The sequence below is a fragment of the Gobius niger genome (genome assembly GCF_951799975.1).
Source record: "Gobius niger genome assembly, chromosome: 14".
NCBI lineage: Eukaryota > Metazoa > Chordata > Actinopteri > Gobiiformes > Gobiidae > Gobius > Gobius niger.
In genome coordinates this window covers 16693980-16718005 of record NC_136865.1, presented here as the reverse complement: position 1 = coordinate 16718005, position 24026 = coordinate 16693980, and the positions used below count along the sequence as shown (strand labels likewise).

Genomic DNA, 24026 nt, shown 5'->3' with positions numbered 1-24026 from the left:
GTTTTCAAAGTTTTCACACCAGGTCATAAAATATGTGACCGTCCAAATCCCACCAGGCCAAAATTACGATCAACTCAGGACTAAATAGGGTCTAAATTAGCTCTAAATTTGACTGAATTATGAAGAACCACTAGTTTGAGAACCACTGGGCCATCTCCTTGTAAGACCAAATCAAACCTCACCAAAAATGAAATTGATGCAGAATACCGTCTTTAAACAATTGCAAATTACAATTGCGTAAGACATGCACAGTTAAAATGTCTGTATACGGATAGTTAGTTATCACTTATCCCCATCACCTCAGATTTACCGTTTGGTCCATTCATTCCTACGATCACGCCTCGGCCGGAAGTGACGAGAGTAGCCACGAGCGTGACGAACAGCTCTTTCGAAAATACAACAAGGAAGTGGACGTTTATTCCAAGGGAATTCAGTCTCTGAGCCACAGATTACCGTCATTAGTTAGATCGTTCTCTCCGTGGGTTGGCTTCGTGGAGATACTGTCATCGTGGACTCCCTCAAGGACCCGCTGTTCATCGTCTCCGGGGAGCTGCCGTTAGCTGCTAGGTGCTAGCAATGAACACGGACGTGGAATTTCACATCAGGCAGAACTATCCGTGGACAAAGCTCCCTGCCAATGTCAAACAGGTATTGTGTGTGTTTGTTTGTTTCTCAGGGGCGGCAAAGGGCAGAGGGGGACAGCGGAGAGTCGCGGGGTAAACCTGTCAATGTCACCGCGGTCCGTGTGTGTTTAGGCAGCTGTCAGCGTGCCCTCCTCTGCAGCCTTTTTCTCATTCAAACAGCCATAGCTGACCATCATTTCCACACAGCCATTGGGAGAGTGCTGCCTTCGCTAAAACTATATTGGCATCACATGACACTGTTTGAGAGCTGGCGCCATGCTTCCAGCTGCTGGATGTCACCTATATTGTAATAACACAGCTGGGGGCGATGTGTTTGACTTAAATATCCAGGAGTTACAACATCGATGGTTTATTCTGTATACTATAGGCCCTACTATAAATAGTAATAAATCCCTCCTCCTTCATATACGTTCTGCAAGTATGGCTGGGCTGTGTGTCACTGAGAGGGGGCGGACACAGTGCCCGACGACGCTCTGTGCTCAAATCCCTTAATAATAATCTACATGATCCTTTTATTTTGTTTGTGAATAGTCCCTGTTGTCAAACTAGTGTATTGTGTTGTTATAGCTATATTTTAAAAAGATGGAGATGGTCAAAATCTGCAGTCTATTTCACACAAAGCAAATAAATAAATAAAAAATCAGACCAGATCAGGCGATATGGCAAAAAAAAGGAAAAAAATGACGATGTTTTGTTTCATATTATATATATTATATATTTCAATCTCGACTTTCAATTTGATTTTTTAATTTTTAAAAACAATTGCATTTTAGCTGATTCAAGAACATGAGACAAGACAAGCCTTTTTTATAAACCCTCAGATCAAGCAAAGAATACATATTTTCCCCCCTGTATCATTTATTATACAAAAATCTTCCATTGTTCTCATTCAAACTCCAAAACTTTGTGCTTTTACTGTCCAAGAATTAGTTGTAAAAATGACGATGAAGTCCCAAGGCGATTATTGAAATTGACAAACATTGAGATTAGGGCTGCTCGATTATTGAAAAAATAATAATCACGATTATTTTTGTCATAATTGAAATCACAATTATTAAAACGATTATTTGTTGCCTTTAAAAAAGTCCATCAAAAAAGTGACAAAAATCCATCAAAAAAGTGACAAAAATCCTTCAAAAAAGTGACAAAAATCCTTCAAAAAAATTGCAAAAATCCAGCAAAAAAAGACAAAAATCCAGCAAAAAAGTGACAAAAATCCATCAAAAAAGTGACAAAAATCCATCAAAAAAGTGACAAAAATCCATCAAAAAAAGGACAAAAATCCATCAAAAAAAGGACAAAAATCCATCAAAAAAAGGACAGAAATCCATCAAATAAATGACAAAAATCCATCAAAAAAATGACAAAAATCCATCAAAAAAATGACAAAAATCCATCAAAAAAGTGACAAAAATCCATCAAAAAAAGGACAAAAATCCATCAAAAAAAGGAAAAAAATCCAAAAATAAATAAATAAATAAATAAAATAATGTAAAAAAAAAAATGGAAACAAAACATTATAATCGATTTTTTGCGATTATGCTAATTTTGTAATCGTTTACTGTTATAATCGAAATCGTAATCGAATTTTGATTAATTGCACAGCCCTAATTGAGATTGCGATTTAGATTACATTTGGATTAATTGCCGGGCCCTATGGTAGCATATAATTATACTGTTTTTGTATGTAATATGGCTGTGTCATTGTGAAATAGCTACTGTAATGAAATGAATAATGATAATATAAATAATGAGGAAAAAAGAATGAAATAAAGAAATAACCTCTCTACCTGTACCTTATTATGAATTGAGATAGATTTGTAAAGAAGAAGTTGTTGTTTTGGTTTCGTATCAGCAGTTGTAATATAAGAGAATCACCCCTTTTTCAATGTCCCTTTTTCTGCAGAGTTTGGGGAACTCACAGCGCGAATATGAGAAGCAGGTGCTTTCATACAGCATCCGCAATCAGCTGCGATTTCGCAATAACTTAGGTGAGTTGAATCCCTTACTTAGTTAGCAGTAACTGTCTGGCACCCACACGTGACTAATCTTATAATAGATTAGTAGCAACAACATTCTACCAAACCTTTCTTTGTCTTTTTCTGCCGTTGACTTAAGGTGAGTATTTTTATTTGCGGTGTAATATTATCTGCTTCAGTCAATCAAGTGTATGTTTCCCTTTTGACCTTGCCTAAATCATTTGCTCCTCTTTACATTCGCAGAGCCGTCACCATTGATTAAAGTGCTCCTGTGTGCACATACACTGACTATTGAAAGTGCTTTGTGTGTGTTTTACGAGCAGTGCGCCACGTGAGGAAAGATGAGCGCAAGTATTACGAGGAGCTCCTGAAGTACAGCCGGGATCACCTGATGCTGTACCCCTACCACCTGTCTGACATCATGGTCAAAGGGCTGCGGGTCACGCCCTTCTCATATTACATAGGAATTATGGAGGTAAGAAACTGAAGGTAACCAGGAGGACCAGCACATTGGTCCCGTCTGTGGTCGGACAATTTATCAGTATCAGCAAACAGATGAATGTAATTCGACAGTGATTTACCTTGAGTGTGTCCTTATTAAAGCTACATTGCAACAAATGGAACTAAACATTTAAGCTTCTTACAGAGAGTTGTGTAGAAAGCCCCTTGTGCTGCACGGATCGCCAACCTATAGCTCCCCAACATTTCTACATACACTTCATGAATCACATTTTAGATGCAGTTCCTTATTTTTCTTAACATGGTGAGTAGGGCAGGGCGATATGGCCTAAAATCTATATCACAATATAAAAAAGAATATATTTGCTGATATAATTGACAATGGACAAATTACTTCAAAATCCCAGCCTTACGCCTAGGGAAGATTAATTCAGTGATATCTTATTCATTTTTGTTTTTTTAATGGCATACTAATTTCCTCACAAATATGATCTACTCAAGCAGTTTACATCCTTCATTTCACTTTACTTTTTAAGCACCTGTCCTGCCACCTACAGTCAGTGTTTATGCTGCTCTGATGGAGCTGAGCGTAACATAAATGATATTGCGTCCACAATCAAAAATTACATTGACATCGAATAATGATGTGCCATACGATATGGCTCACCCCTAAGGTTGAACACAATCTGCAAATCTACAAAATGACGGTTCCCGACGCAAATTCTTTTTCTTTTTGGTCAGTTTCAGGGCAGTAACTCTCAAATGGCATTATTATCTTTCCCTCGTATGTACAACATACATTGTCCATCCGCTGAATGATACAGTCTCTATCAAATTGGCAAATGACACATTCTCACCGTAAGCTGCTTGTGAAATCCCTTTGAGACCTGCAGGGCACATCCCAGGACAAACAGAGCCATGAAAACCCTCAGTGTTTACTCTGGGACCATTTGAGCTTTTTTCCCTGCTTTCCGCTCATTCAGCCGCTGATCAATCTCTCGCTGCGTTGTTGTGTGAGTCTGACTTCGACGTGCAGTTTCACCTTGACTCCTGCTGACAATTAGATCATCCAATTTCGTTTGGTTATGAGTGATGTGAAAGCCACCCGAAGGTTGTTGTTTAAACCTGTGTGTTTTGGACATAATTCAGTGTTTCTGTTTTTACATCTACGTCGTTCATTGCCAGAATATTTGCTCAGAATCTATATTTTATTTCTATGTTCAAATCTTTACAGCTACTATGCCGTTTTTGCCTTCCATTATATTATTGAAATAAGCTGCAAACAATAGTACTTGTTGAAGTGTTTTCAAAAAGCCCAGGTTTGACATTTTAGCAATATATTCAGAATGTTTTGAACAATGAGTTTTTCTGTTTTTACCTCCAGGATATTATGAACAGCGAGAAGAGCTACGACTCCCTGCCCAACTTCACTGCTGCTGACTGTGAGTTGTATTTTAACATTTTATGTTAACAATAATTCCACCTTCTTTAACTAATTTATACAAACATATGCTGCAGATTTATATTAAGTCTATTTATCTGGTTAAAGTGTATTTGTTAAAATCTTAATGAGGGGCTTAATATGTTAGTGGTATTATTATTAATGGTTGTAAATGTGATTTATGTAATTATAGGTGCTAACTGCTAATATATGTATTGAATGCTTTACTCTTCTGACATTTTTTTTAATTTCATCTTTCACACAGAAACTATATTAGGGCTGTAGAATATATTGCCAAATGGTTATCACAATTTAAGCTGACACAACTTTAATTTCGCAAGAAGCTACAATTTAGCAAAATTCACAATCACTAACTAGAGATTTACCCTTGTAAGATATTGTTATTGCAATATTCAAGAGGGATATGGAAGTTATTTAGAGTTTGTTTACATATTCACAAGAGTCTGAAGCGTAGGGTTGTTATTTGACTTTCCCTTGTGGTGTCCCTGTCACTCTCGGGGCATTGCCAAAGAAAGCCTGGTCCCCCTGGCTGTGTGGACAGAAGGCTGCCAGCGGGCCGTCCTGCACTCCTCCTCTCGTCCCGCAGGACCAGTGTGAATGTGTTGGTGCATCTCTCTCTCTCGTGGGCGGACGTTTGTGTGTTGTTTGTGTCTCTCGCTGAAGCAGCAAGAAGTGCTGGGGGATTCATGAGCCTTCAGCAGACTTGCACCTTACTGCTCACGGTTGTTTGGCATCTATTGTTGCATACTGTTGCTTTCCCGCTCACTGAACACGGGCTGGAGCATTGTTTAGTACCTACTTTTCCCCTCGTTTACAAAATGCTTTACACAAATTATAGACTTGGAGCTTTAGACTGAAGCTGCTCTTTTGCTGGCAACATTTTGGATTATGGATGAGTCATTGCTACTTAAAGTTCTTCTCGCCAGCTTGAGTCAACCTTTCATTTCTTCTGTGACGTAAAAAAAAGTTCCACACAAACTTATTTAGGAACTTGTCTCATGCTTTTCCCATGATTCTACAGGTCTGAGGCTTCTTGGCATTGGGAGAAACCAGTACATCGACTTAATGAACCAATGCAGGTCCTCTAAGGTGAGTTATTTGTTAAGCCTTACATTATTATTCAATGTCATAATTCTACTTCTTTTGCTGACAACTCTCAATCTATTTTTGTCAGAAATTTTTCCGCAGAAAATCAGCTCGAGATCTGCTCCCCACCAAACCTGTGGAGATCTCAGTGGAGCCGTGGTGGGTGGCACAGACGGGCTACATCACCGAGGACGACATCAGGGTGAGAAGAATTACTTCATAATTAAAATAATATCCACTTGAAAAACCTCAACATGCAATTAAATGTTTCTCTGAATTGTACATTTAAAATAAGGCAAAAAGTAATGAATGTGTGTATTTCCAGATCTGTTCTTCAGCTGAGAAAAAGGCCATTGATAAAATGATAGACTCAGGTCCTCAGCTCGCTGGGTCAACGGAGTACAATGTGGTGCTTAGTGAGTTTTTACTGCTGTCCTCTTATAGAATTACTGTTTTTCTTGTATTACTGTGTATTTACATCTATTTTTTTAGGCTTGTACAATCGGGGTTTCATCTACCTGGATGTGCCCATATCTGATGACAGCTGCATTTCAGGTACATTGTGCTCTGTGCATTTATGCAGTAGTGTTTTAATCAACCGTACATAATTCATAAACTGACTTATTATTGCAGACTCAAGAAGTCAGACTCTAGAGCATTATTGTGAAAGCCTGTGCATAATCTTCAGTGTGGAGGTGTTGCCCACTGGTTGTCTGTTTTTCTTTCAGTGCCACCACTGGAAGGCTTCGTCATGAACCGAGTCCAGGGCGACTACTTTGAAACTCTTCTGTACAAAATTTTTGTCTCCATCGACGAGCAGACAAATGTAGCTGAGGTATGCTTGAGAAACTTTCTGGACATGTCCTCTGAATACGATATGAGTGTGTGTTTATTCGCCTGCATTTTAAGTGAGTCCTTACTTTAATATTTTCCTGCTGTCCCTCAGCTCGCAAATGTGCTGGAGATCGACTTGGACTTGGTGAAGGTGAGTTTTCACTTCGAGCCTCTTTGTGATTCAGGAACTGAACCGTTGCCTCCATAAAATGCAGACATTATGTGCTGTGAAAATGACAATGACAAAACAAAGACGGAATTATCTCTGGCGCGATTAGATTTTCTGGGAATCGTTTCTGCATTTGAACTTTTACCGTTCATACGTTTGCATAGAAATGAAGATAAATGACTGTCATTTTTTGGAATTAAGTTTTGCTTTTCAACATAGTAGAAGACATGAGGAATAAATATAGTGCTGTATTTTAGCTGAGTGGAGGGGCTTGGTGATTTTTATCTATGAAAAGCACTATTTAAATAGAGCTTACTTACTTTGATTTTTTTAATTTTACCTCATGTTTCTGGTTTAATAGTAAGTCATCTCACATGTTCAGTAAGAGCAGCTGTATTGAAATAAAACGAAATGTCAAAGAAGCAAATGCAGTGAGTGTTTAATGCATTGTTTACATTCCTGGTTCACTGACATCGGCGTAATCTTATTTTTGTTTTGCTCAAAAAGTCGATTAAAAGGCGCTGATTAGTTACAGGAATAAAACCAATTTATTGCAGTTGCCAAGGAGCTGTCTGAAAATGCCAATGCCAAGCTGCGTTAATGCCAGTTTCATTAAACGTAACGAGACTTTTAGACAAATGAGTTGTATTTTTGTTTTAACAGAATGCAGTGTCCATGTATTGTCGTTTGGGCTTTGCTGTAAAGAAAGGTCAAGTCTTCAACTCGGATCAGCTCCATCCGACCTGGAAGAATGCTCCTTCTGTCAACAGGCTCAAGTATGGAGGGGACTCCTCTTTTTGAACATTGCTGATTCATTTTTAGGTGTTGTCTTTTCTCTAAGCTGTGGCACGTCTGGTCTTCTAGGAGCACCATGGACCCCCAGAGGATGCTCCTGTCCTGGGAGCAGGGCAGTCCCGTGATGGAAGGGGGCTCATCTGCCACCGATACTGACACCACCAGTCTGGAGGACCAAGGTCTGTCTGAGGAGCTGGAGACAAACACAATAATGCAAGCACACTCATTCATGCTCACAATGCAGTTTCTAGATGGAGTTTTAAAACTGTAATTATTAATGGTCTGTATGATGGTCACACAAGAGTGTTTGGACCAGTCTTACAAGTGTATTTGACTTAATCCAAATTAAACCACACCGTAAAGAAGTCCCTGAAACTGGGCTTGTTTTTGTGTCATGCAGCAGACACAGCGAGTGTTAGCAGTCTGAGCATCCCAGCTGCACCAACCAAGAGGGTCGCTTTTCTGTTTGACTCCACCCTCACAGCCTTCCTGATGATGGGCAACCTGTCTCCGGTCAGTTCTCTGTGAAAACAGAATATGTTAAAGCCAGTCTTTGTTGACAGTAAACTATATGTTATTCTGCCGCTGTTTTTTTTCCCCTTAGAATTTGAAAAGTCATGCAGTGACCATGTTCGAGGTTGGAAAACTGTCTGATGAGACTCTGGACAGTTTTCTTGCAGAACTGGAGAAGGTAAAGTACAACAAAAGAGTGAAGCAAATGACATAGCTCGTACTAAATTAATTTAACGCTTCTTTGCTGCTACATCATCCTCAACATCCACCAATGCCTGTTTTTTTTTTCTTTTTCAGGTGGAGTCCACGGCTGAAGGAGAGGCCCAGCGTTACTTTGATCACGCCCTAACCCTCAAAAACACTATTCTCTTTCTGCGCTACAACAAAGAACTAACTCAGGACCAGGGACCGGACATCCCAAACATTGGTGAGGCACTGTACTGTGTGTCTTTTTCGACAGAGGACTTCTACCTGTTCTATAGTGTTGTAACTTTTCTACCAACTGCATTCTTTTTACCGTCTTCTTTTCTTGTCTCTCTGTCCTCTAGGTTTCCCCTTGGACATGCTGCGCTGTGAGAGCCTGCTTGGTCTGGACCAAGCCACATGCAGCCGCGTCCTCAACAAAAACTACAAACTGCTGGTGTCCATGGCACCACTTAGCAACGAGATCAGGCCCATCAGCAGCTGCACGCCTCAGGTATGACGTCTGTGGGAGGCCAGAGTGGACTGGGGCTTTAGTTTAATATGTGGTTTGGTTACATTGTGTTCGCCCTGTTGCTGTGTGTGAATACTCCGCCTGCAGTTGCCCCCGACAACAGTGGTTCACAAAGGGAAGGATGAGAGGGAGGGAGGCCAAAGGGAGACTCGTAGTAATGTTTGGACACACTCCAGCTTTTGAGCTCAGAGGGACGCTGAATGAAGTTTAACTCTGTTCTGTATATTCTGAGACTGATGTAAACACGACGAATAACTGCTCCATCTTATGCAGAACTTTTACCACTTGCTAAAATTACCTTCTACGATGAACATTTTATTAGTACTTTAAGCATACACATTAAATAGTACTCATCACCTTGTGCTCTGTCTGTTGGTCTGCCCTGCAGCACATTGGCCCGGCCATCCCCGAGGTGAGCTCCATCTGGTTCAAGCTGTACTTGTACCATGTGACAGGCCAAGGCCCGCCGTCTCTGCTGCTGTCCAAGGGCTCACGGCTCCGCAAACTGCCTGACATTTTCCAGGTTAGAGTGAACGCATCCTTCATCGGGGCTGAATCAGTGAATTATTAAAAGAATGTAAAACATTTAGCATCTATTATAGAAAACGCTATCTCAATGGCCGCCGCCTGGGCGCCGCCATGTTTATTTCCCATACCGACTTTGAAGCTAAGCAGGAAAGTGCCTGGTTAGAACTGGGATGGGAGACCGTTCCTCCGATGCTAAGCAGGGAAAGGCCTGGTTAGGACTGGGATGGGAGACCGTTTGGGAACACCAGGAAGCCTGGCGACAGTACTGAGTGTGTGCGTGTTGAGCGTCTGGAAAAGCGCTATAATGCATTATTACTCTTATTATTATAATATCCGCGGCCGGCCCCCACGTGACGAGTCCCACCGCTCGCGGGCATTGGCCACGGGTCCATGTGGACCGCGGTGCTGCTGTCCGAGGACAACCCGCCGTCACAAACACGCGAGTGCACGAGATCTGACTGCCGTGCGTGTGCGCGCGTACAAACAGGGCGATGTGTGTGTGCGTGTGTGTGTGTATGTGTGTGTGCGCGTGCGCATCCAAACAGGGCCATGTGTGCGTGTGTGTGCGTGTGCGTATGTGTGTGCGTGTGCGTATGTGTGTGCGTGTGCGTGCGTGTGTGTGTGTGTGTGTGTGCCCAAAACCTGCTCAAACACGAGCCTCTAATCACACGCGCTGCTCCGACTGATTTATCCTCCGTGTGCGTAAAAGCGAAAATGACACTACAACTTAACGAGCGCATGGCCTGCACTGCGTAGTTTTTTTTCTTTTTATCTTTTTTTTTACTTTGCTGCTGTACCATTTGTTTTCTATTTTGCTTTCACGTATTGAGCCCAGAGGTACATTTTATTCTAAAGCAGCTTGGAACGCATTGCCAATTTTATTGTAAGGTTATAAATACTGTCTAACAACGATAATTAGGCTATTTCATTTCTAAACCTACTCATTATTTTTTGGATTGTAAACTACCGTGATGCACCAAACCACGGGTCCTGCACTTTGAACCAAAGCGTTACAGCTGAACCCCTAATATTTATCCATAATTATTCCACTGTCTCTTGAATTCTATTCCCTGAGTTTAGCGAAAATATTGTCGTTGTAGTTTATAAGAAAGGAGCACGGGTGCATCAAACACTCCAATTGCAGTTTGTTTGACATTTTTTTTTGCCTTCATTCTTTTACTCATTTGTAGTGGCCATAGTTTTTGGCATGGGTTGGGAACCACTGGTCTACAGCTGCACTGTGTGACGGGTTGGACATTTCTTTGTAATCACTCATAATCTCAGAATATCAAATGTGGAGACTAGCGAGGCCCGGCCGAAGGCCGGGTCTCAGCTAGTTCATTTATAAAAGAGAGGAGATAGAAAAAAGGCTTATTGCACCTGGCACATCATCATCAAAGCAGACACCTGCGTCTTACCTTCGAGGCTTCCCAGAGGTTTAGGAATCTCGGAAATATCTTGGGAATGTGAGACAGTTAACAAAATGCAGGTTTGGCTCAGGGGAAGTGAGTAATATCATGCAAATGGGTCACTTTTCAGAACACAAAAGTAAGTGGTCTGCTACATTATTTGAAACTAGACTTTTCTAAAACTAAAGTGCTAAAGTGGTACAATAAGCTTCATTTCTAGGTTACTGGATGGAAAATATGCCAAGAATCTAAATTCTGATACAAAGTTTCATCTGAAACCATCTTCATGTCTAAATCTTTGTGTTTGATCAGGGCTATGACAGGCTGTTGATCACTTCCTGGGGTCATGACCCTGGAGTTGTACCCACCTCCAATGTGCTCACTATGCTCAATGATGCCCTGACACACTCGGCTGTTCTCATTCAGGTATCGTTTGGTTTTCAGATAAACCTCTTGTTGAGAGGCACTGTTACTGATGAAACATTTGAAATCTTAGGGTCACGGGATGCATGGCCATGGGGAAACTGTCCATATCCCATTCCCATTTGATGAAGAGGATCTAAAAGGAGGTTAGTCAGTTCTGTTTCTTTTATATTTCCAAATAAACTTCCCATGTTTTACCACATTGTGTGTATGTATGTCCTGTGCAGAGTTCTCCTACTCCAACATGTGTGTGCACAAAGCTTTGCACAAACTCAAAGACTTTGTGGACCTGAAGCATCAGTGCGGCTACGTCACGATGCTCAACGCTAACAATCGACACCGACGCAGGCTCAGTGACTGTGGGGAGTGCAGAGGTAGCACCAGGCTTTGAGCAATACATTTTACACAAATGATCAACACACTTAACCTTATTAGACAATCAAGGCTGTCCATTGGCCTGATCGCTTTTTAATTTGCAAATGTAAATTAGATAAGATCACAGACCACTTTGATGGGGATTTTTGGCAGAATAATTGTTACTCATTTGCTGTAGCATTTCCTAATGGATAAGTGTTGAGCCATTTAGCTTTGCAAATGTGATCTTAAAGTGATGATTGCACACACTGGTAAAGAACAAATATGCACTGATAGACGATCTAATAAATGGCAAAGAGGCATTATAAAAGTGAATTAAGAAAAGTTGAAGACAGTATTGCTGTTGCTGTTCTTTCAGGTGAAACTCATCTTGGTGGAGCTTTAGACACTAATGGCAGCACTGAGTCTTTTGAGCTGGTCACTGAGGAGAACAACGGAGAGAACAAGTCTAAGACAGACTGTAAGCATGCACCTTGGATTGCAGTTGTCCTTCCATTTTAATGTACTGCGTGTTAAATAATCTATCGCAATCCTCTTGTCATCCTTCATTTCAGCTCTGTCGTGCGAGGACGAGTGGGTCCCACTTGAGCTGTGCTTCGGCATGCCCCTCTTCAGCTCGGAGCTCAACCGCAAAGTGTGTCGAAAGATCGCCTCACACAAACTCTTCAGCAACGAGAGGTACGTTCAAAACAACACGGTCAGAATCATCCCGAGGACTGAGGAGGAACTTTTCAAACAGACGCGTTATAAAAGGTTTAGTCTAAGTGTCGTCTTAATGCGTTTCAGCCTCCAGGAGCTGCTGCACTCCAGCCGAAAGCTTTCACTGAAGGTGCTCAGCTTCGTTCAGTCATTCCAGGTAAATCATTTGTACTAAAAAAACAAACGGCACAACCAACATTTGTGCAAAGCTTGTATTTAACAGGATTGCTCTAATATTTAGTGTATTGTCCAATTGGTTTAACTCTGTGTGGCACAAGTGCAGACCATTTCTCATGTTGTTTCCCTGATGACATGTCTCCTTGTCCCACATATTGTTCCCGTGTGCCTGGCGGGCTCTAACCTTTACCCTCTGCCCTCCCCGCGTTGGCAGGATAGCAGCCAGGGCACTGACCAGGACAGTGGCGTGTCAAACCCTCTGAGCCAGCCCCCGGCAGAGGCTGGGGTCCCGCTGCCTGCCCTGAACCTGCTCTTCAAGGACGGACAGCTGCGGGAGTGGAGCGGGCGGGCCCCTCCTCCACTGGACATCTCAGCCCTGCAGAAGGAACTCACATAAAAATACTGCAGTTGTAAGGAAGTCACCACCCCCATGTAAAAAAAACAAAAAAAAACTACTGTCTTATAGTGTTGCGTCTGAGAAAATGAGTATTGAGGTCGTCTTATGTGTCACAAGGACTGCCCCCGTCTAAAACCTCTTCAGTAGTACGTACACGGGAGCGACAGCCTGTCTGCACTTTGTCATTTACTGACTGTATGAGGAGACACTGGCACCACCCCTGGCTCTTCCTTGTCGACGCGTCCCGTTCATAGCAAGGCAGTGTTGTCGTTTTTGGAGCGGTGCTATCTCACAGTATACAACGGTGATGCCGCCGAAAGCCTATCTACAGTAACTGGATCCACAAGCGCTGTTCTCTGCTGACTCTACAGACCCCGCCCCTCCGTCAGTGGATGTTTAGTGACCCCCCCCCCCCCCCCCCCTGAAAGCAGAGCGTGTCGTCTTTTAATATTGTATAGGTGTTGCAAAAAACGACCTAAAAAAAATAAAGTAAACGCAGTGTTGAACTGACCTCTTCAGGAATCATTTGACATATGCATTTCAGGGCCTGGTCTCCGGACCTGGTCGACTTGGGGCTAAACTCTAGAAGTCGCTGCGTTTCATGTCAAGTGATCTGATGCATGATACTGTTGCACAATTGTTTCATAGGTATTTTCATGTGACTTTCTTGGAGGTCAAAACTCTAGCAAGCGCCATGGTAATGCTTGCTTGGGAGGCCTAGCAGGTTTTGCCTTCCTGCACTATACGAAGCACTGTTTACTTGGGTTTTGTTCTTAAACATTCTTGTCCCTCTGAAATTATTTTAAATCTCAAGCTAGTGTTGGCTAACTGTAGTTGGTGCCTGTGACTTGGCCATGTAGTTTATTCCATATTGAGTTTGATATTGGATTTCAATGTAACCATAGAAATTCTTAATTTTAGGGGGAACTAGCAAATCATAAGCTAAAAAAACACATATTAGAAAGTTGAGAAAAGAGCCGTGGAACAACTCCATTTACCACATTGTTGTGTAAAGATGCTTTTATGTGAACGATAACTATCCTCTCCATTAGTTTAACACGGGACTAGTGAAAGGAATTCTACGCAATTATCACAATCTCTATTATGTTTACTGTGTGTCGCCATGGTTACGACCTCCAAGTAAATGCCGTGAAATGTATCTATACAAAACTTTACTTTTACTTGTATTTGTTGTTTGGGGCATCGTTTGATTTGCACTGTGCAGGGTTTCTCCAAACCTGTGGATGAAGTGATCTCATGTTTTTAGCCGTACATAAAGCCTGCACATTATTTTAGGAGCTCAATGGCCACAAGAAGGAAGGTTTGTTAAAATGATTAGAAACTACTGATTTTATTTGCTATTTTACAAGTTGCATTTTGGCACCAAAGACGAGCTTCTTTTATGTATTTCTACTTTTTTTTTTTTACTGCCTTATGATTATTACCCAAAACTTGATTTCCTATTGCCATTTGGATTTACTTTGCCTTTTTAACGCACAGGTTTATTGCATTTAATTTATGGTCTCTTGATTTCTGTCTGTATGTGATCAGCTGCTTTTAGCTATATCACCCACAGATGAATTTGAATCATTTTTCTTTTTTTTTTCTTCCTCTCTCCAATTGTATCGTGGTGCGTTGGAGGCCTGTTGCTGCTGAGGCGGTTACCACACTCTCCAAAGGCCTCTGTTTACGCTGGGCTCTGAAAAATGGGTTTGTAGTCCGGAGAGCAGAGGGAAGCTTTGGTGTATCAGCTGCGACGGGCCCCGTGGGACTGAAATGCTAATTTGTTACCCTGCATCTGAGGGAATCATGGCCCAAAAACTGTCTGAAGTCTGTCCTGATTTTTCCTTTTTTTGTGTGTCCTGTGTGACTCAAAAGTTAAAAAAACTCAAGTCTATTTTATTGTGTCGAGAAAAGCCACAAGATTCCTTTGTTGAAACTACCTTTTGCAGTTTTTTGCATTTTGTAATCCTGAGCTAGAAAAAGACTAAAGTGAGGTGAGAGCATGACGCCTGTAGACACTGTTGTATGTCATGTATGCGTGTAGTGCGCACCTCCACTCTTTGTGTTCAACATGCAAAACGAAGCAGGATCCTGTTTGTCTGGTATCTGAAGTAGTTCCCCACAGTGTTTGAATAGACTAGTTTTATATGTTCACGTATGCTTTAGGATATCTTCGTTGTAGCTCGTTGGGACTGTGCAAATCATTGACTGAGTTATTGCTGATGTAGTTCAATGGGTTAAAAAAGATGAAAGTGACATTCCCTCAACATGACCTACCATCTCTGTTCCCTTTTGCTCCAGACATGTTATTTCTGATAGATTATGTAAAAAGTATATTAAAATATAAATAAATATGTAATAAATGCAATTCTTTCCTTCACTTCTCTTTTTTTTAATGCTCATTATTCGGGGTCTGAAGCCAAGTGAAACAGATGGTGTGCAGGGGGCAGAGGTCCGGATGCATTGTCCATCTGCTTCCATGTTATTTCTCCCTCATAATCCAATGGACAAACTATTGGGTCAAAGAGAATAGACGTAGGTACTGATTTCTGTACATAGTTTGATATACAGTTAGGTCTGTGCCCACCTGGTTATATGGTCTTACCTAATTGTCTGATTTCCCATTTCAGTGTCACTGGAGGGAGGGAGGGGGGGGGAAGAAACTGGGCCAGGCCACCTCGGGGACAGGGGCTCGCTTAAATAGGCTGCCGCGTGTGTCAGACTTATTATGTGCTCCTCAAACACCTTTAGTCTGGTGTGACGCGGAGCTCTGTACCTGTTGAAGATGTGGCCTCATTTACTTTATCGAGGCCTACACTGGACAAGGCTGAGCTAGACTGACTCAAATAAGTTGAAGTCTCGCTGGATGCAGCCCTGCAGTCGCCTAATGCTGTCGACGGGGATGAGTCCAGGGGCTAATGCAGAGGCCAAAAAAGATCAGATTTTAAGGTTTCATAAACTGAAAAGGTCCAATAGAAGGGTTCTACTAGTTTTTACTGTATTATATTGTATTGTTGTCCCCAATCCCACAGTTATTTTTTTACTTGCTGGCTTTAGCTGTCAATTTAAGACAAGCAAGACTCTAGAGCCAGATGTTCGACTTTATGCCAGAACTAGGTGACCTTTATCTCCTTGCTGCTGCTTTCATAGATGTATTAAAGAAAGGAAATCTGGCTAGGTGCACATTGTTACCGTTAAAAAACAGGCCACCGTTTTTGCATATTGAGATATGTTCTTACCTGAGCTTAGACGAGTTGTTGTGTAACTGTCTGGTCTTTACGCGTGCGCTCATTCACGCAAAAACACTAGCCTCTCCTCCTCTCCTCTGTGGGGCCAAAGGGGGTGAAGTTAGAAGTGACCAAGCTCTTCCACGTTTTCCCTATTTCAATACGGTTGCGTGAGAGTATACACGATCCAAGTATAGTCACACAAAATTAAACATGTTGTTTTTCTAAGCGGAAATAAAGGGGGACTATATTGTAAGGCGTAATAATACCTTAGGAGCACTTCGACGTCCGTGCAGTAAAGTCAAAGTGCTCCTCAGGTCTAATAACCGTTTTCTTCCACTTCTTTCCCGGCTTTTGGAGCTGCCCAAATCACATTGCACCAGCCCCTTATGGCTCCTCCTGCAGGTGGTGGGTCCGCAGAAGGATGGCCTCACGAATCTATCCAGGCCTGGTGGTCTCTCATAATTTTCATTCATCTTTGTCTGACCCGTCAACTAGGACCTGTTTGCCATGGGAGACCCTAACAGGGGCACGAGGCCCCCGGCAACAGAGCTCCCAGGATCATTTGGGCGCTCAAACCCAAAAACAGTGGCCTATTCCTTTAATAGAAACAACTCAGTCTATGCTCAATCATGACCGTACTGTAACATACAATAATTCACATGAAATCCTAATACCTTTTGAGTTTGACTAATAAGGAAAGCATTCAATAATGATCCTAATAATGGTTTGGGAGAATCTCAAAGGGCTCTGCTGCAAGCACTCATTATAGTTGGAGCTGATCACAGTTTTACTTGGAGTTTGTGTTTTCTGGCTGCTGTACAACTTAAAGGTAATTTGGAGACTTATATAATGCGACAGTCAGACAATCAAGCTCTTATGTGCTACGTTTTTTTTGGGGGGAAGGGATGATATGTAAGACAATGAAAAGTGTCTACTTGATACGACAGATCAAGCTTAATATGAGTTAATTTATTCCAGTACAGAGCAATGTAGAGAAAATGCATAAGAGGCCAAAAGTGTAGAAAATAAAGAGAGAAGAAAAGGAGAAAAGTAAGATCCATAATCAAACATTTAAAAATCTAATCATGTCGCTTTGTCAAATGTTCTACTGACCACCATTTAAACAGTTTTTCCCCAAGCTGTGATCACTTTAAACAAAGCACTTTAAACAAAGCACTTTAAATGTTTATATAGATTTTTATTGTAGAGCATTTTACTGAAAGATTTGTATGTGGCATTTGTTTGTTTGTTTGTTTGTTTGTCACTGCAAATGGCTGCTAAAGAGAATCTGAATGTGATTTTTTTCATATGTACCCTGCATTCTTGCTGCTTAAAGCTCAAGTTGTATAATATATTTGTGTAGTCCGTAATCATTCATCTATTTCACCAATGGACCTGTGTTCAGTAGCTGCTCAGAGTAAGGACTATGGCGTATGGACCACAAACTTCCCTTCTACACTCCTGCCGAACATCTGCCTCTCCTCCTGTCTCTCTCTGACACTTGCAGGTCAGGACAAATGCTCTCTCCCTCACAAGCTGCCAAGTTGGGTGAGCACATTTTCCTTTCCTTTGGGACACAATGGTGAGAAAATAGCCCGTAACTGAGAACCAGTCGAAGCAAGCCGCAGACCAGTACCAGTGTAATAGCGATATTATTACCCCAGTATGAGACAGGACAGTGAAAATGGCATCTCTGCACAGTTCACTCAGGGGCAGACAAGTGCTTCAAAGCAATAAAACAGCACATATAGGGTGCGACTGACCCCACTTTGTTAAGTGGTAACTAGGCTTTCGATTGGTTTTGGTCATGTGTGGCTGAGTGGTAGTTAGTCTCTTTAATATATAATCCAAGGTTAAAGAAAGGCCACCCCAAGTACATAAATTAGCCCTCAGGTAAAGGGTAAAGAGTAGGCTAAGGAGTGTTTCATGTTTTCCAAAGTAATCATCATTAAGATCCATGTTGAGTTTTGCAATTCTTTCTCAACCCCAAGTAATAGTAACCCTAATATATATAGGCCTACAGTAATGTAATATTGTGCCAGTTGTATTATTGTATTAGGATAATATCTTTAGGGTTGATTCTATTAGCTTTACAGAGAAGCCAAACATTAAGCCCAGTAGTGTTTGGTAATAACAATGTTCAGAAGGTGTGTTTGCGGAGGGTAGGGGGGGTGGATTTTGTCTGCACTTCCGCTTTAAAGCAAACCTGGAGCGATGCTGAGCAGAGTGTAGTCTCCAATTCAACAAGCGACACCTCTCCGTTTCGGCAGCGTTATTACGCGCGCTCCTCGCCCCTATAACCACACGAGAGTGGGCTAAACACGGGACTATTTTTCTTCCACGCCTTGTTGTGTGAGTGTACGGAACTTACACAGACTCCGCAGCAGGTGAATCGCGATACGTGGGATCTACGTGAACGCGGGGACAGTTGCATCTCAACTCTCCACTTGTTGATGTTGAGGCATCTCGTGCGTAATCCGCTCCAAACTATTGCGCCACGGAAGAAGAAAAATGGGAAGTTGTTTGCTACTTATCCTCGGCGTGTAGGAGGGGTGGAGATGTGTTGTGGGTAGCGGCTCGCATTACAGGCTCAGTCTCACACACGCACGAGGCAGCCGCAGGTGGAGAGAGCCCGCCGGGAGCGCGCGCTGGAGGAGACGAGACGAGAGGAGAGAGAGAGAGAGAGAGAGAGAGAGAGAGAGTGGCGTTATGGGTAACCAGGTAGACAAGTTGTCACATTTAAGTTACGCCGAAGTTCCCACGGTGGATCCGAACGGCGCGGACCCGGATGACGGACCGCGTATCGGTGTTTCCTACATTTTCTCAAACGATGATGACGAGCTGGAGGAAGGCAGCGCGGGGGACGGCTCGCGCGCCGCGGACCCAAACCAGGAAGAGAAGCAGTTCAACCCCGGGGAAGAGGTGGAGTGCGCGGTGTTCAACAGGGGCGACTGCATCTACGAGAAGAGGGCGACATCCTCCAGCCTCAACGCGTACTCGCCGGAGAACCTCCTGAACAAGTGCAAAGCCGGGGACTTGGTGGAGTTCGTGGCCACGGGGCAGTATCCGCACTGGGCGGTGTACGTGGGAGACTTCCAGGTGGTGCACTTGCACAGAGCGGAGGTTAAAAACAGCTTTCTGACTGATGCGAGCCAGGGGAGGCGGTGCAGGATTGTAAACGACTTTTATAGATTCAAACCTCTGGGAGCGGATGTGGTGGTGCAAAACGCGATGGAGCAGGTGGGACTCAAGGACAGGGAGCTGAGTTGGAGGAACTCTGAGTGCTTCGCGGCGTGGTGCAGATTTGGGAAAAGAGAGTTCAAAATGGGAGGAGAGATTCGTATTGGCAAACAGCCCTATCGGTTTAAGATCTTCGTCTCGGACAAGCACTCGCACGTGCTGGAGTTTCAGAGCCTCGAGGACATGGTTATGGAGAAGCGCAGGAGCGACCACCTGGGCAGGACGGCCGTGTTGCAGGAACTGAAGGGGCACTTGAGCCGCGTGGAGGAGGCGCAGAGTGAACCCGCGAATGAGCCGGAGCCACAAGAGCACATTTCGCACATGCTTTATAACCTGTAGCATATTGTCCTAGATGTCATTGTTTTCATGAATGTAGTGTTATTGCCTTAAAGTATCATCTTTATATAAGCAGTGGGCCAAATCATTCGACTTTCCATAACATCATTGACTGACTATCCTGTCCATCCAAGCTTCATTAGTAAATTGATGTGAACCAGCTCTTACTGGATTAAAGAAGCCTAATATAACTGACTATTTTTGGACCTAACAAGGAAATTAACCCGGACAACACCAAGGTTGCTCTAAACTTTATACCCAATTCTCCAGAGCAGCATGAAAACTTAAATAAAAGTTGATTTAAATTAAACAAAGCTCTATTTTCTGTATTTTATATGCGTAGTGCTTATGTATTAGCCTATTGTTAAACACTGGAGGTCAACATGAATGGCAAACAATTTCAATTTCTCAAAACTGTAGCAATGCGTTAGTTGTGGCACCTGATTGAATAAAAGGTGGAATTAGAAGTATGTTTTCCTAATTCTTATGGCAAAAAAAGTAAACAGAAAAAAATAATTGGCCACATGAAAACACTTATGACAGATTCAACCTTTATGCAAATGTTTAGACAAAACCACTTTTTAATGTTCTGGGTTAATTTGAACCAATACATGTTAAAGTTATCTCTTTGACTCGGCAATGACATGGAAAGTCTCCATCACAAATATTTGCTTTAGTAGTTACGTTAGGGATTTCCAGGTGAATTTGTGGACAAAGTAGCTTTTATGCCAGAACGGGGTGACTTTTGGACAGATGGCAATGATTAGCTTCCAGATTACTACATAGTCTCCAGCAGCTATAGTTCCTACAGTATTTTTTAAAATTTCTTTTTGGTCTGGGGTAAGAAAATCACAAATTACATTCTTCCAACAAAATTTTCTCCAACTGGATGAATCTGTTGTTTTCCATTGCATTTTACATGACGAATCCCAATCTCCATCTATTCCTGAGTTTCTTTCTCCTATTTGTTTTTAACATACAAAGTACTGATAGATTTGTTTATGCTTGAAATCCTTGGTAAACCTTGCAACAATTTTCTGAACCATAATATTTGTGTTATAGGCCAAACACAATTCCATGTTTATTATCCTTATTCTCAACATTGGCCCTTACAATTTCAATAGATCTGTTTCTCACCTGCAGGCACCAAAACAAAATCTTCATTGTTTAAACCATGTTTTGCCTCAAGAGTTCCGCCAGCTCCCCCTTATGGTTAAATGTGAAACAGGGAGTGACACACATGTCCATTCTTGAAATCTTGTATCATTAGAGATATAAACTCTGTATTGAACCAATCTTAACATCATTTTAGCCTTGTTTAATTTGTCTTCTTTGACCACCTCATTCCAAATCTTAAACATAGATTTTATCCAGGGCTTATCATTGTCTTTGAGGTGCGACTGTAGTTTGTCATCAGCTAACATGGCTGGAATAGTAGCTCGCTCCTCTAAATCTTCCACCAAGATCTTTAACATTGGATCACATAAGCAGAGTGATAGTCGATCAAACATGATAAAGATGGGGGGTATCTTTATCACCCCCTTTACTTTGACTGTTGTAATGCACTGTATCTTACCCAAGGATTATTGCCTAGACATACATAACAAGATATTAACTTATCCCATTGTTTAAATTGTTGTTTTGAGACTTCAATAGTAACAGGCATCTAGCACTAGTTTCATGTGGCCGACTATGTTCGAGAACCACTGGTTATAAGCAAAATGTTGTTATGTAGATTCCCAGAGTAGATTGAATAATTCAATGCATTAGCCACTTAATTGGTAGTCATTCATATACAGAGAATGCTCATTACAAAAAGACACTGTTTTTGCCTCTTTAAGACGAGGAGCATTCATCTGGTGTCTGTTTTTTTGAGGCTCACTTCCTGATCCAAACGACCAATGAACACAGGATTTACACTGCACTAAAGAGAAAGCTGCATAAGTTCAGAATGCTAGATATTAACCATGGCTCCTGCCCTCTAAAGAGTATTACACCAGTTCATAGTAAATTGCCTCTAGTTAACAAAGCTGGAAATATGTCAGTGGTTTCCTGCGTTACTCGGCTCACAGAGAGACAAGTGTAAACAGATGAATTAGCAGAAGGACCATTTGGATGACAAACCTTTTACCCGAGCCCTCAATTACTCTTTCATTATAGACGCGCAGCTCTGACCATCTGCGTGCATTCAAACAGAAACAAACACGCAGCAGGTGGGAAGCCGCCCATTATACATACATTCTAGTTATTGATGCACATAAATGTAGACTCAGTTGTGTTCAGCGGTTGTCATTGCAGCCTTGAAAAATGAAACTTTTAATCCCATGGTTCGATATGCCAACAGTTTGAACAATGTTATAAAATGCTGCGAAGGGCCTTGACATTCTTTATCTGCAGTCACAATGCAACAAAATGAGTTACACCATATAAATATTTTGCTTGTCCATGCATTTGCCCAGTCTCTCAGTGACATTTGCTTTTATTTCATTGTTTTGTGTCTGCACTATGACTTTAATATGACATGACAGCAGTGGGGGAAAGCCTTAAGCCTGTGCTGTCCAAATATTCAAATCAACACATCTGCTCTTTGCTAATAACACTGGACATTCGGTTGTTGGCATGTCTTGTTTGCGTCTTCTGTACATTTTTCTGAAGTGTTTGATCTGAAGGCTTCGCGGTGTTGTTCGTCCCCTCCTCGTCGCACAAGGCCAATCTGAAGCACACAGTTGAAAAACCCTCTCAGACAGACAGCCTTTTCACTGCTCGCTGGTCTCTCTTCACTGTATATTGCTCAGTTTTTGCCAGTCTCTTAAATAAAACTGGAACTGCGATGTGAATAATTAATCCGGGTTTGCAAATGTGAATGTGTGAATCAATATGTCAAACATGTTCTTTACCATCAATTTAGCAAGTGCAAACATGTCATACCGCTCATGTTGATAAGTGCTTATTGACGACAAAGACACGCCGGATTATGCAACTACCATTAAAGGTCAATGTCAATGTTAGTCTTGTGGCATTGTGCAAATTGGCACATTAATAGGCTATTGCTGTTGACTCGGGCTATTACAAGTCTGTGTCGTTATAACTGAAAGGAAGGTCAGTTTGTTAATCTGGGATTCAGTTTTGATGAAGTGTTATAGTGACACAGCAGTTAGTTGACTTTCTGCAGCACAAAAGTTCCAGGTTTGATCCCAGGCTTATCTGTGTGGTGTTTGCATGTTTTCCTAATGCACATGAAGTACCCTCACATATACTATAAGGCCAGAACTCCCAGAGAGACTTTCCTGGGTAAAATAAAGTTGAATGAATAATATGTCTCTCAAAATTAAAGTAATAGTTCACTGTTTTTTCATACTGAGATATGTTCTTACTTGAGCTTAGACAAATTGATACAATCCTGTCTGGTCTTTGTGCGTGCGGTCAGTCACACAAAAAGACCAAAGATGTCTCTCCCAATGTATTCCTTTAGCTCCAAACGGGGGTGAAGTTGGAAGCTACCACGCTCTCCACGGGCACGCACAAAGACCAGACAGGTACTCATCAACTCGTCTAAGCTCAGGTAAGAACATATCTCAGTATGGAAAAACGGTGAACTATTCCTTTAAGTATCAAATACTACATCTATGACCATTTTCATTGTGTTGAATATTTAACTTGATTTTGCCAACAATTTGCCAACACTGTACTGACCACTCTCTCAGAACACTAAACCTTAAAGAACACGTCTGCACTTTCTGTTCCTCTGGGAAAAATAGTATTCATAATTAAGTGTTTTCCTGCTTTAGGGAGGTTAGTTTGTTTCCCGGCGAGGGCTCTGCTGACAAAGAGATAATAGGAGATTGTTTGATGCCTGAAGTCTATGAGTAACTGTGAGCACAATAGAGGCTCACTGGACCTTTGTGCTGCAGTGTGTTGCCGGGAAACATTTCCAATGCCCCAAAGACGACTCTGATAATAATGCTGTGAAATAGTCCAATGAGGGATCATTATGGCCACCAGTCTGTTTGTTTTGCCCCATCGTAGTTTGTGATATGACAGCAAAGGTGATGCTTATAAACTTTCTGTCAAATCCAACTAGAGGTGTACCATATTGTCAACTTCATAATGTTGAAATGGTTGTTTATGCAAAAATGCAACATCTCACTCTGTAACAGCTCACACTATCATTAAAAGAATATTATTTCTTCAACTGGTCATGATTTTATGTAATTGCTTTGAAATGGCTTGAGTCAAATCACTGCCACACTCTAAAGGAACATTTAGAAACTCTTTCTTTCTTTCTTTCTTTCTTTCTTTCCTATATAATTAAAATGTGTTTTATAGTGCGGGTTGCCTGCAGCAGTGGTCTCCCTTTCTTACGGTTTGTGGAGCAGCTGAGTGTCTCCAGACGCACGAGAGGCAGGTGGCTTCATTGTCTGCTGCTGCTGCTGCAGCATCTCCTTTTGGCACCACTACTGAATGTGCCCTGGCCATTGTCTTGCCATCTTCAGCCAACATCGGCATTCATTAAGCTGTTCATCAGTGAAAACTCTGTTGTGATTGCTCATTTT

The 24026-nt window shown here is 41.9% G+C and overlaps 2 protein-coding genes across 2 annotated transcripts; both read left to right on the top strand.

The window, feature by feature from the left end:
- Nucleotides 1-344: 344 nt before the first annotated feature.
- Nucleotides 345-12802, top strand: fam91a1 (family with sequence similarity 91 member A1). Its single transcript, XM_079570291.1, has 24 exons — nt 345-648; nt 2551-2635; nt 2947-3098; nt 4467-4524; nt 5566-5633; nt 5719-5832; nt 5956-6046; nt 6123-6185; nt 6359-6465; nt 6577-6615; nt 7297-7409; nt 7498-7607; nt 7829-7941; nt 8033-8119; nt 8239-8368; nt 8490-8638; nt 9045-9179; nt 10906-11019; nt 11090-11162; nt 11244-11390; nt 11750-11851; nt 11946-12069; nt 12178-12247; nt 12482-12802. The coding sequence occupies exons 1-24, from the start codon at nt 577-579 to the stop codon at nt 12662-12664; spliced, it is 2499 nt and encodes an 832-aa protein (XP_079426417.1). The 5' UTR covers nt 345-576; the 3' UTR covers nt 12665-12802.
- Nucleotides 12803-18312: 5510 nt separating this feature from the next.
- lratd2a (LRAT domain containing 2a) lies at nt 18313-19591 on the top strand. Its single transcript, XM_079570726.1, has one exon. The coding sequence runs from the start codon at nt 18607-18609 to the stop codon at nt 19474-19476; it is 870 nt and encodes a 289-aa protein (XP_079426852.1). The 5' UTR covers nt 18313-18606; the 3' UTR covers nt 19477-19591.
- The last annotated feature ends 4435 nt before the right edge of the window (nt 19592-24026 follow it).

What these genes read in the sequence shown, in the direction of transcription:
- fam91a1 (XM_079570291.1), top strand. Translation starts at nt 577, where the DNA reads ATGAACACGGACGTGGAATTTCACATCAGGCAGAACTATCCGTGGACA. An exon ending in TCACCGAGGACGACATCAGG is followed by an intron (nt 5,833 to 5,955) that starts GTGAGAAGAATT and finishes GTGTATTTCCAG; the next exon opens with ATCTGTTCTTCAGCTGAGAA. An exon ending in TCGACTTGGACTTGGTGAAG is followed by an intron (nt 6,616 to 7,296) that starts GTGAGTTTTCAC and finishes TTGTTTTAACAG; the next exon opens with AATGCAGTGTCCATGTATTG.
- lratd2a (XM_079570726.1), top strand. Translation starts at nt 18,607, where the DNA reads ATGGGTAACCAGGTAGACAAGTTGTCACATTTAAGTTACGCCGAAGTT.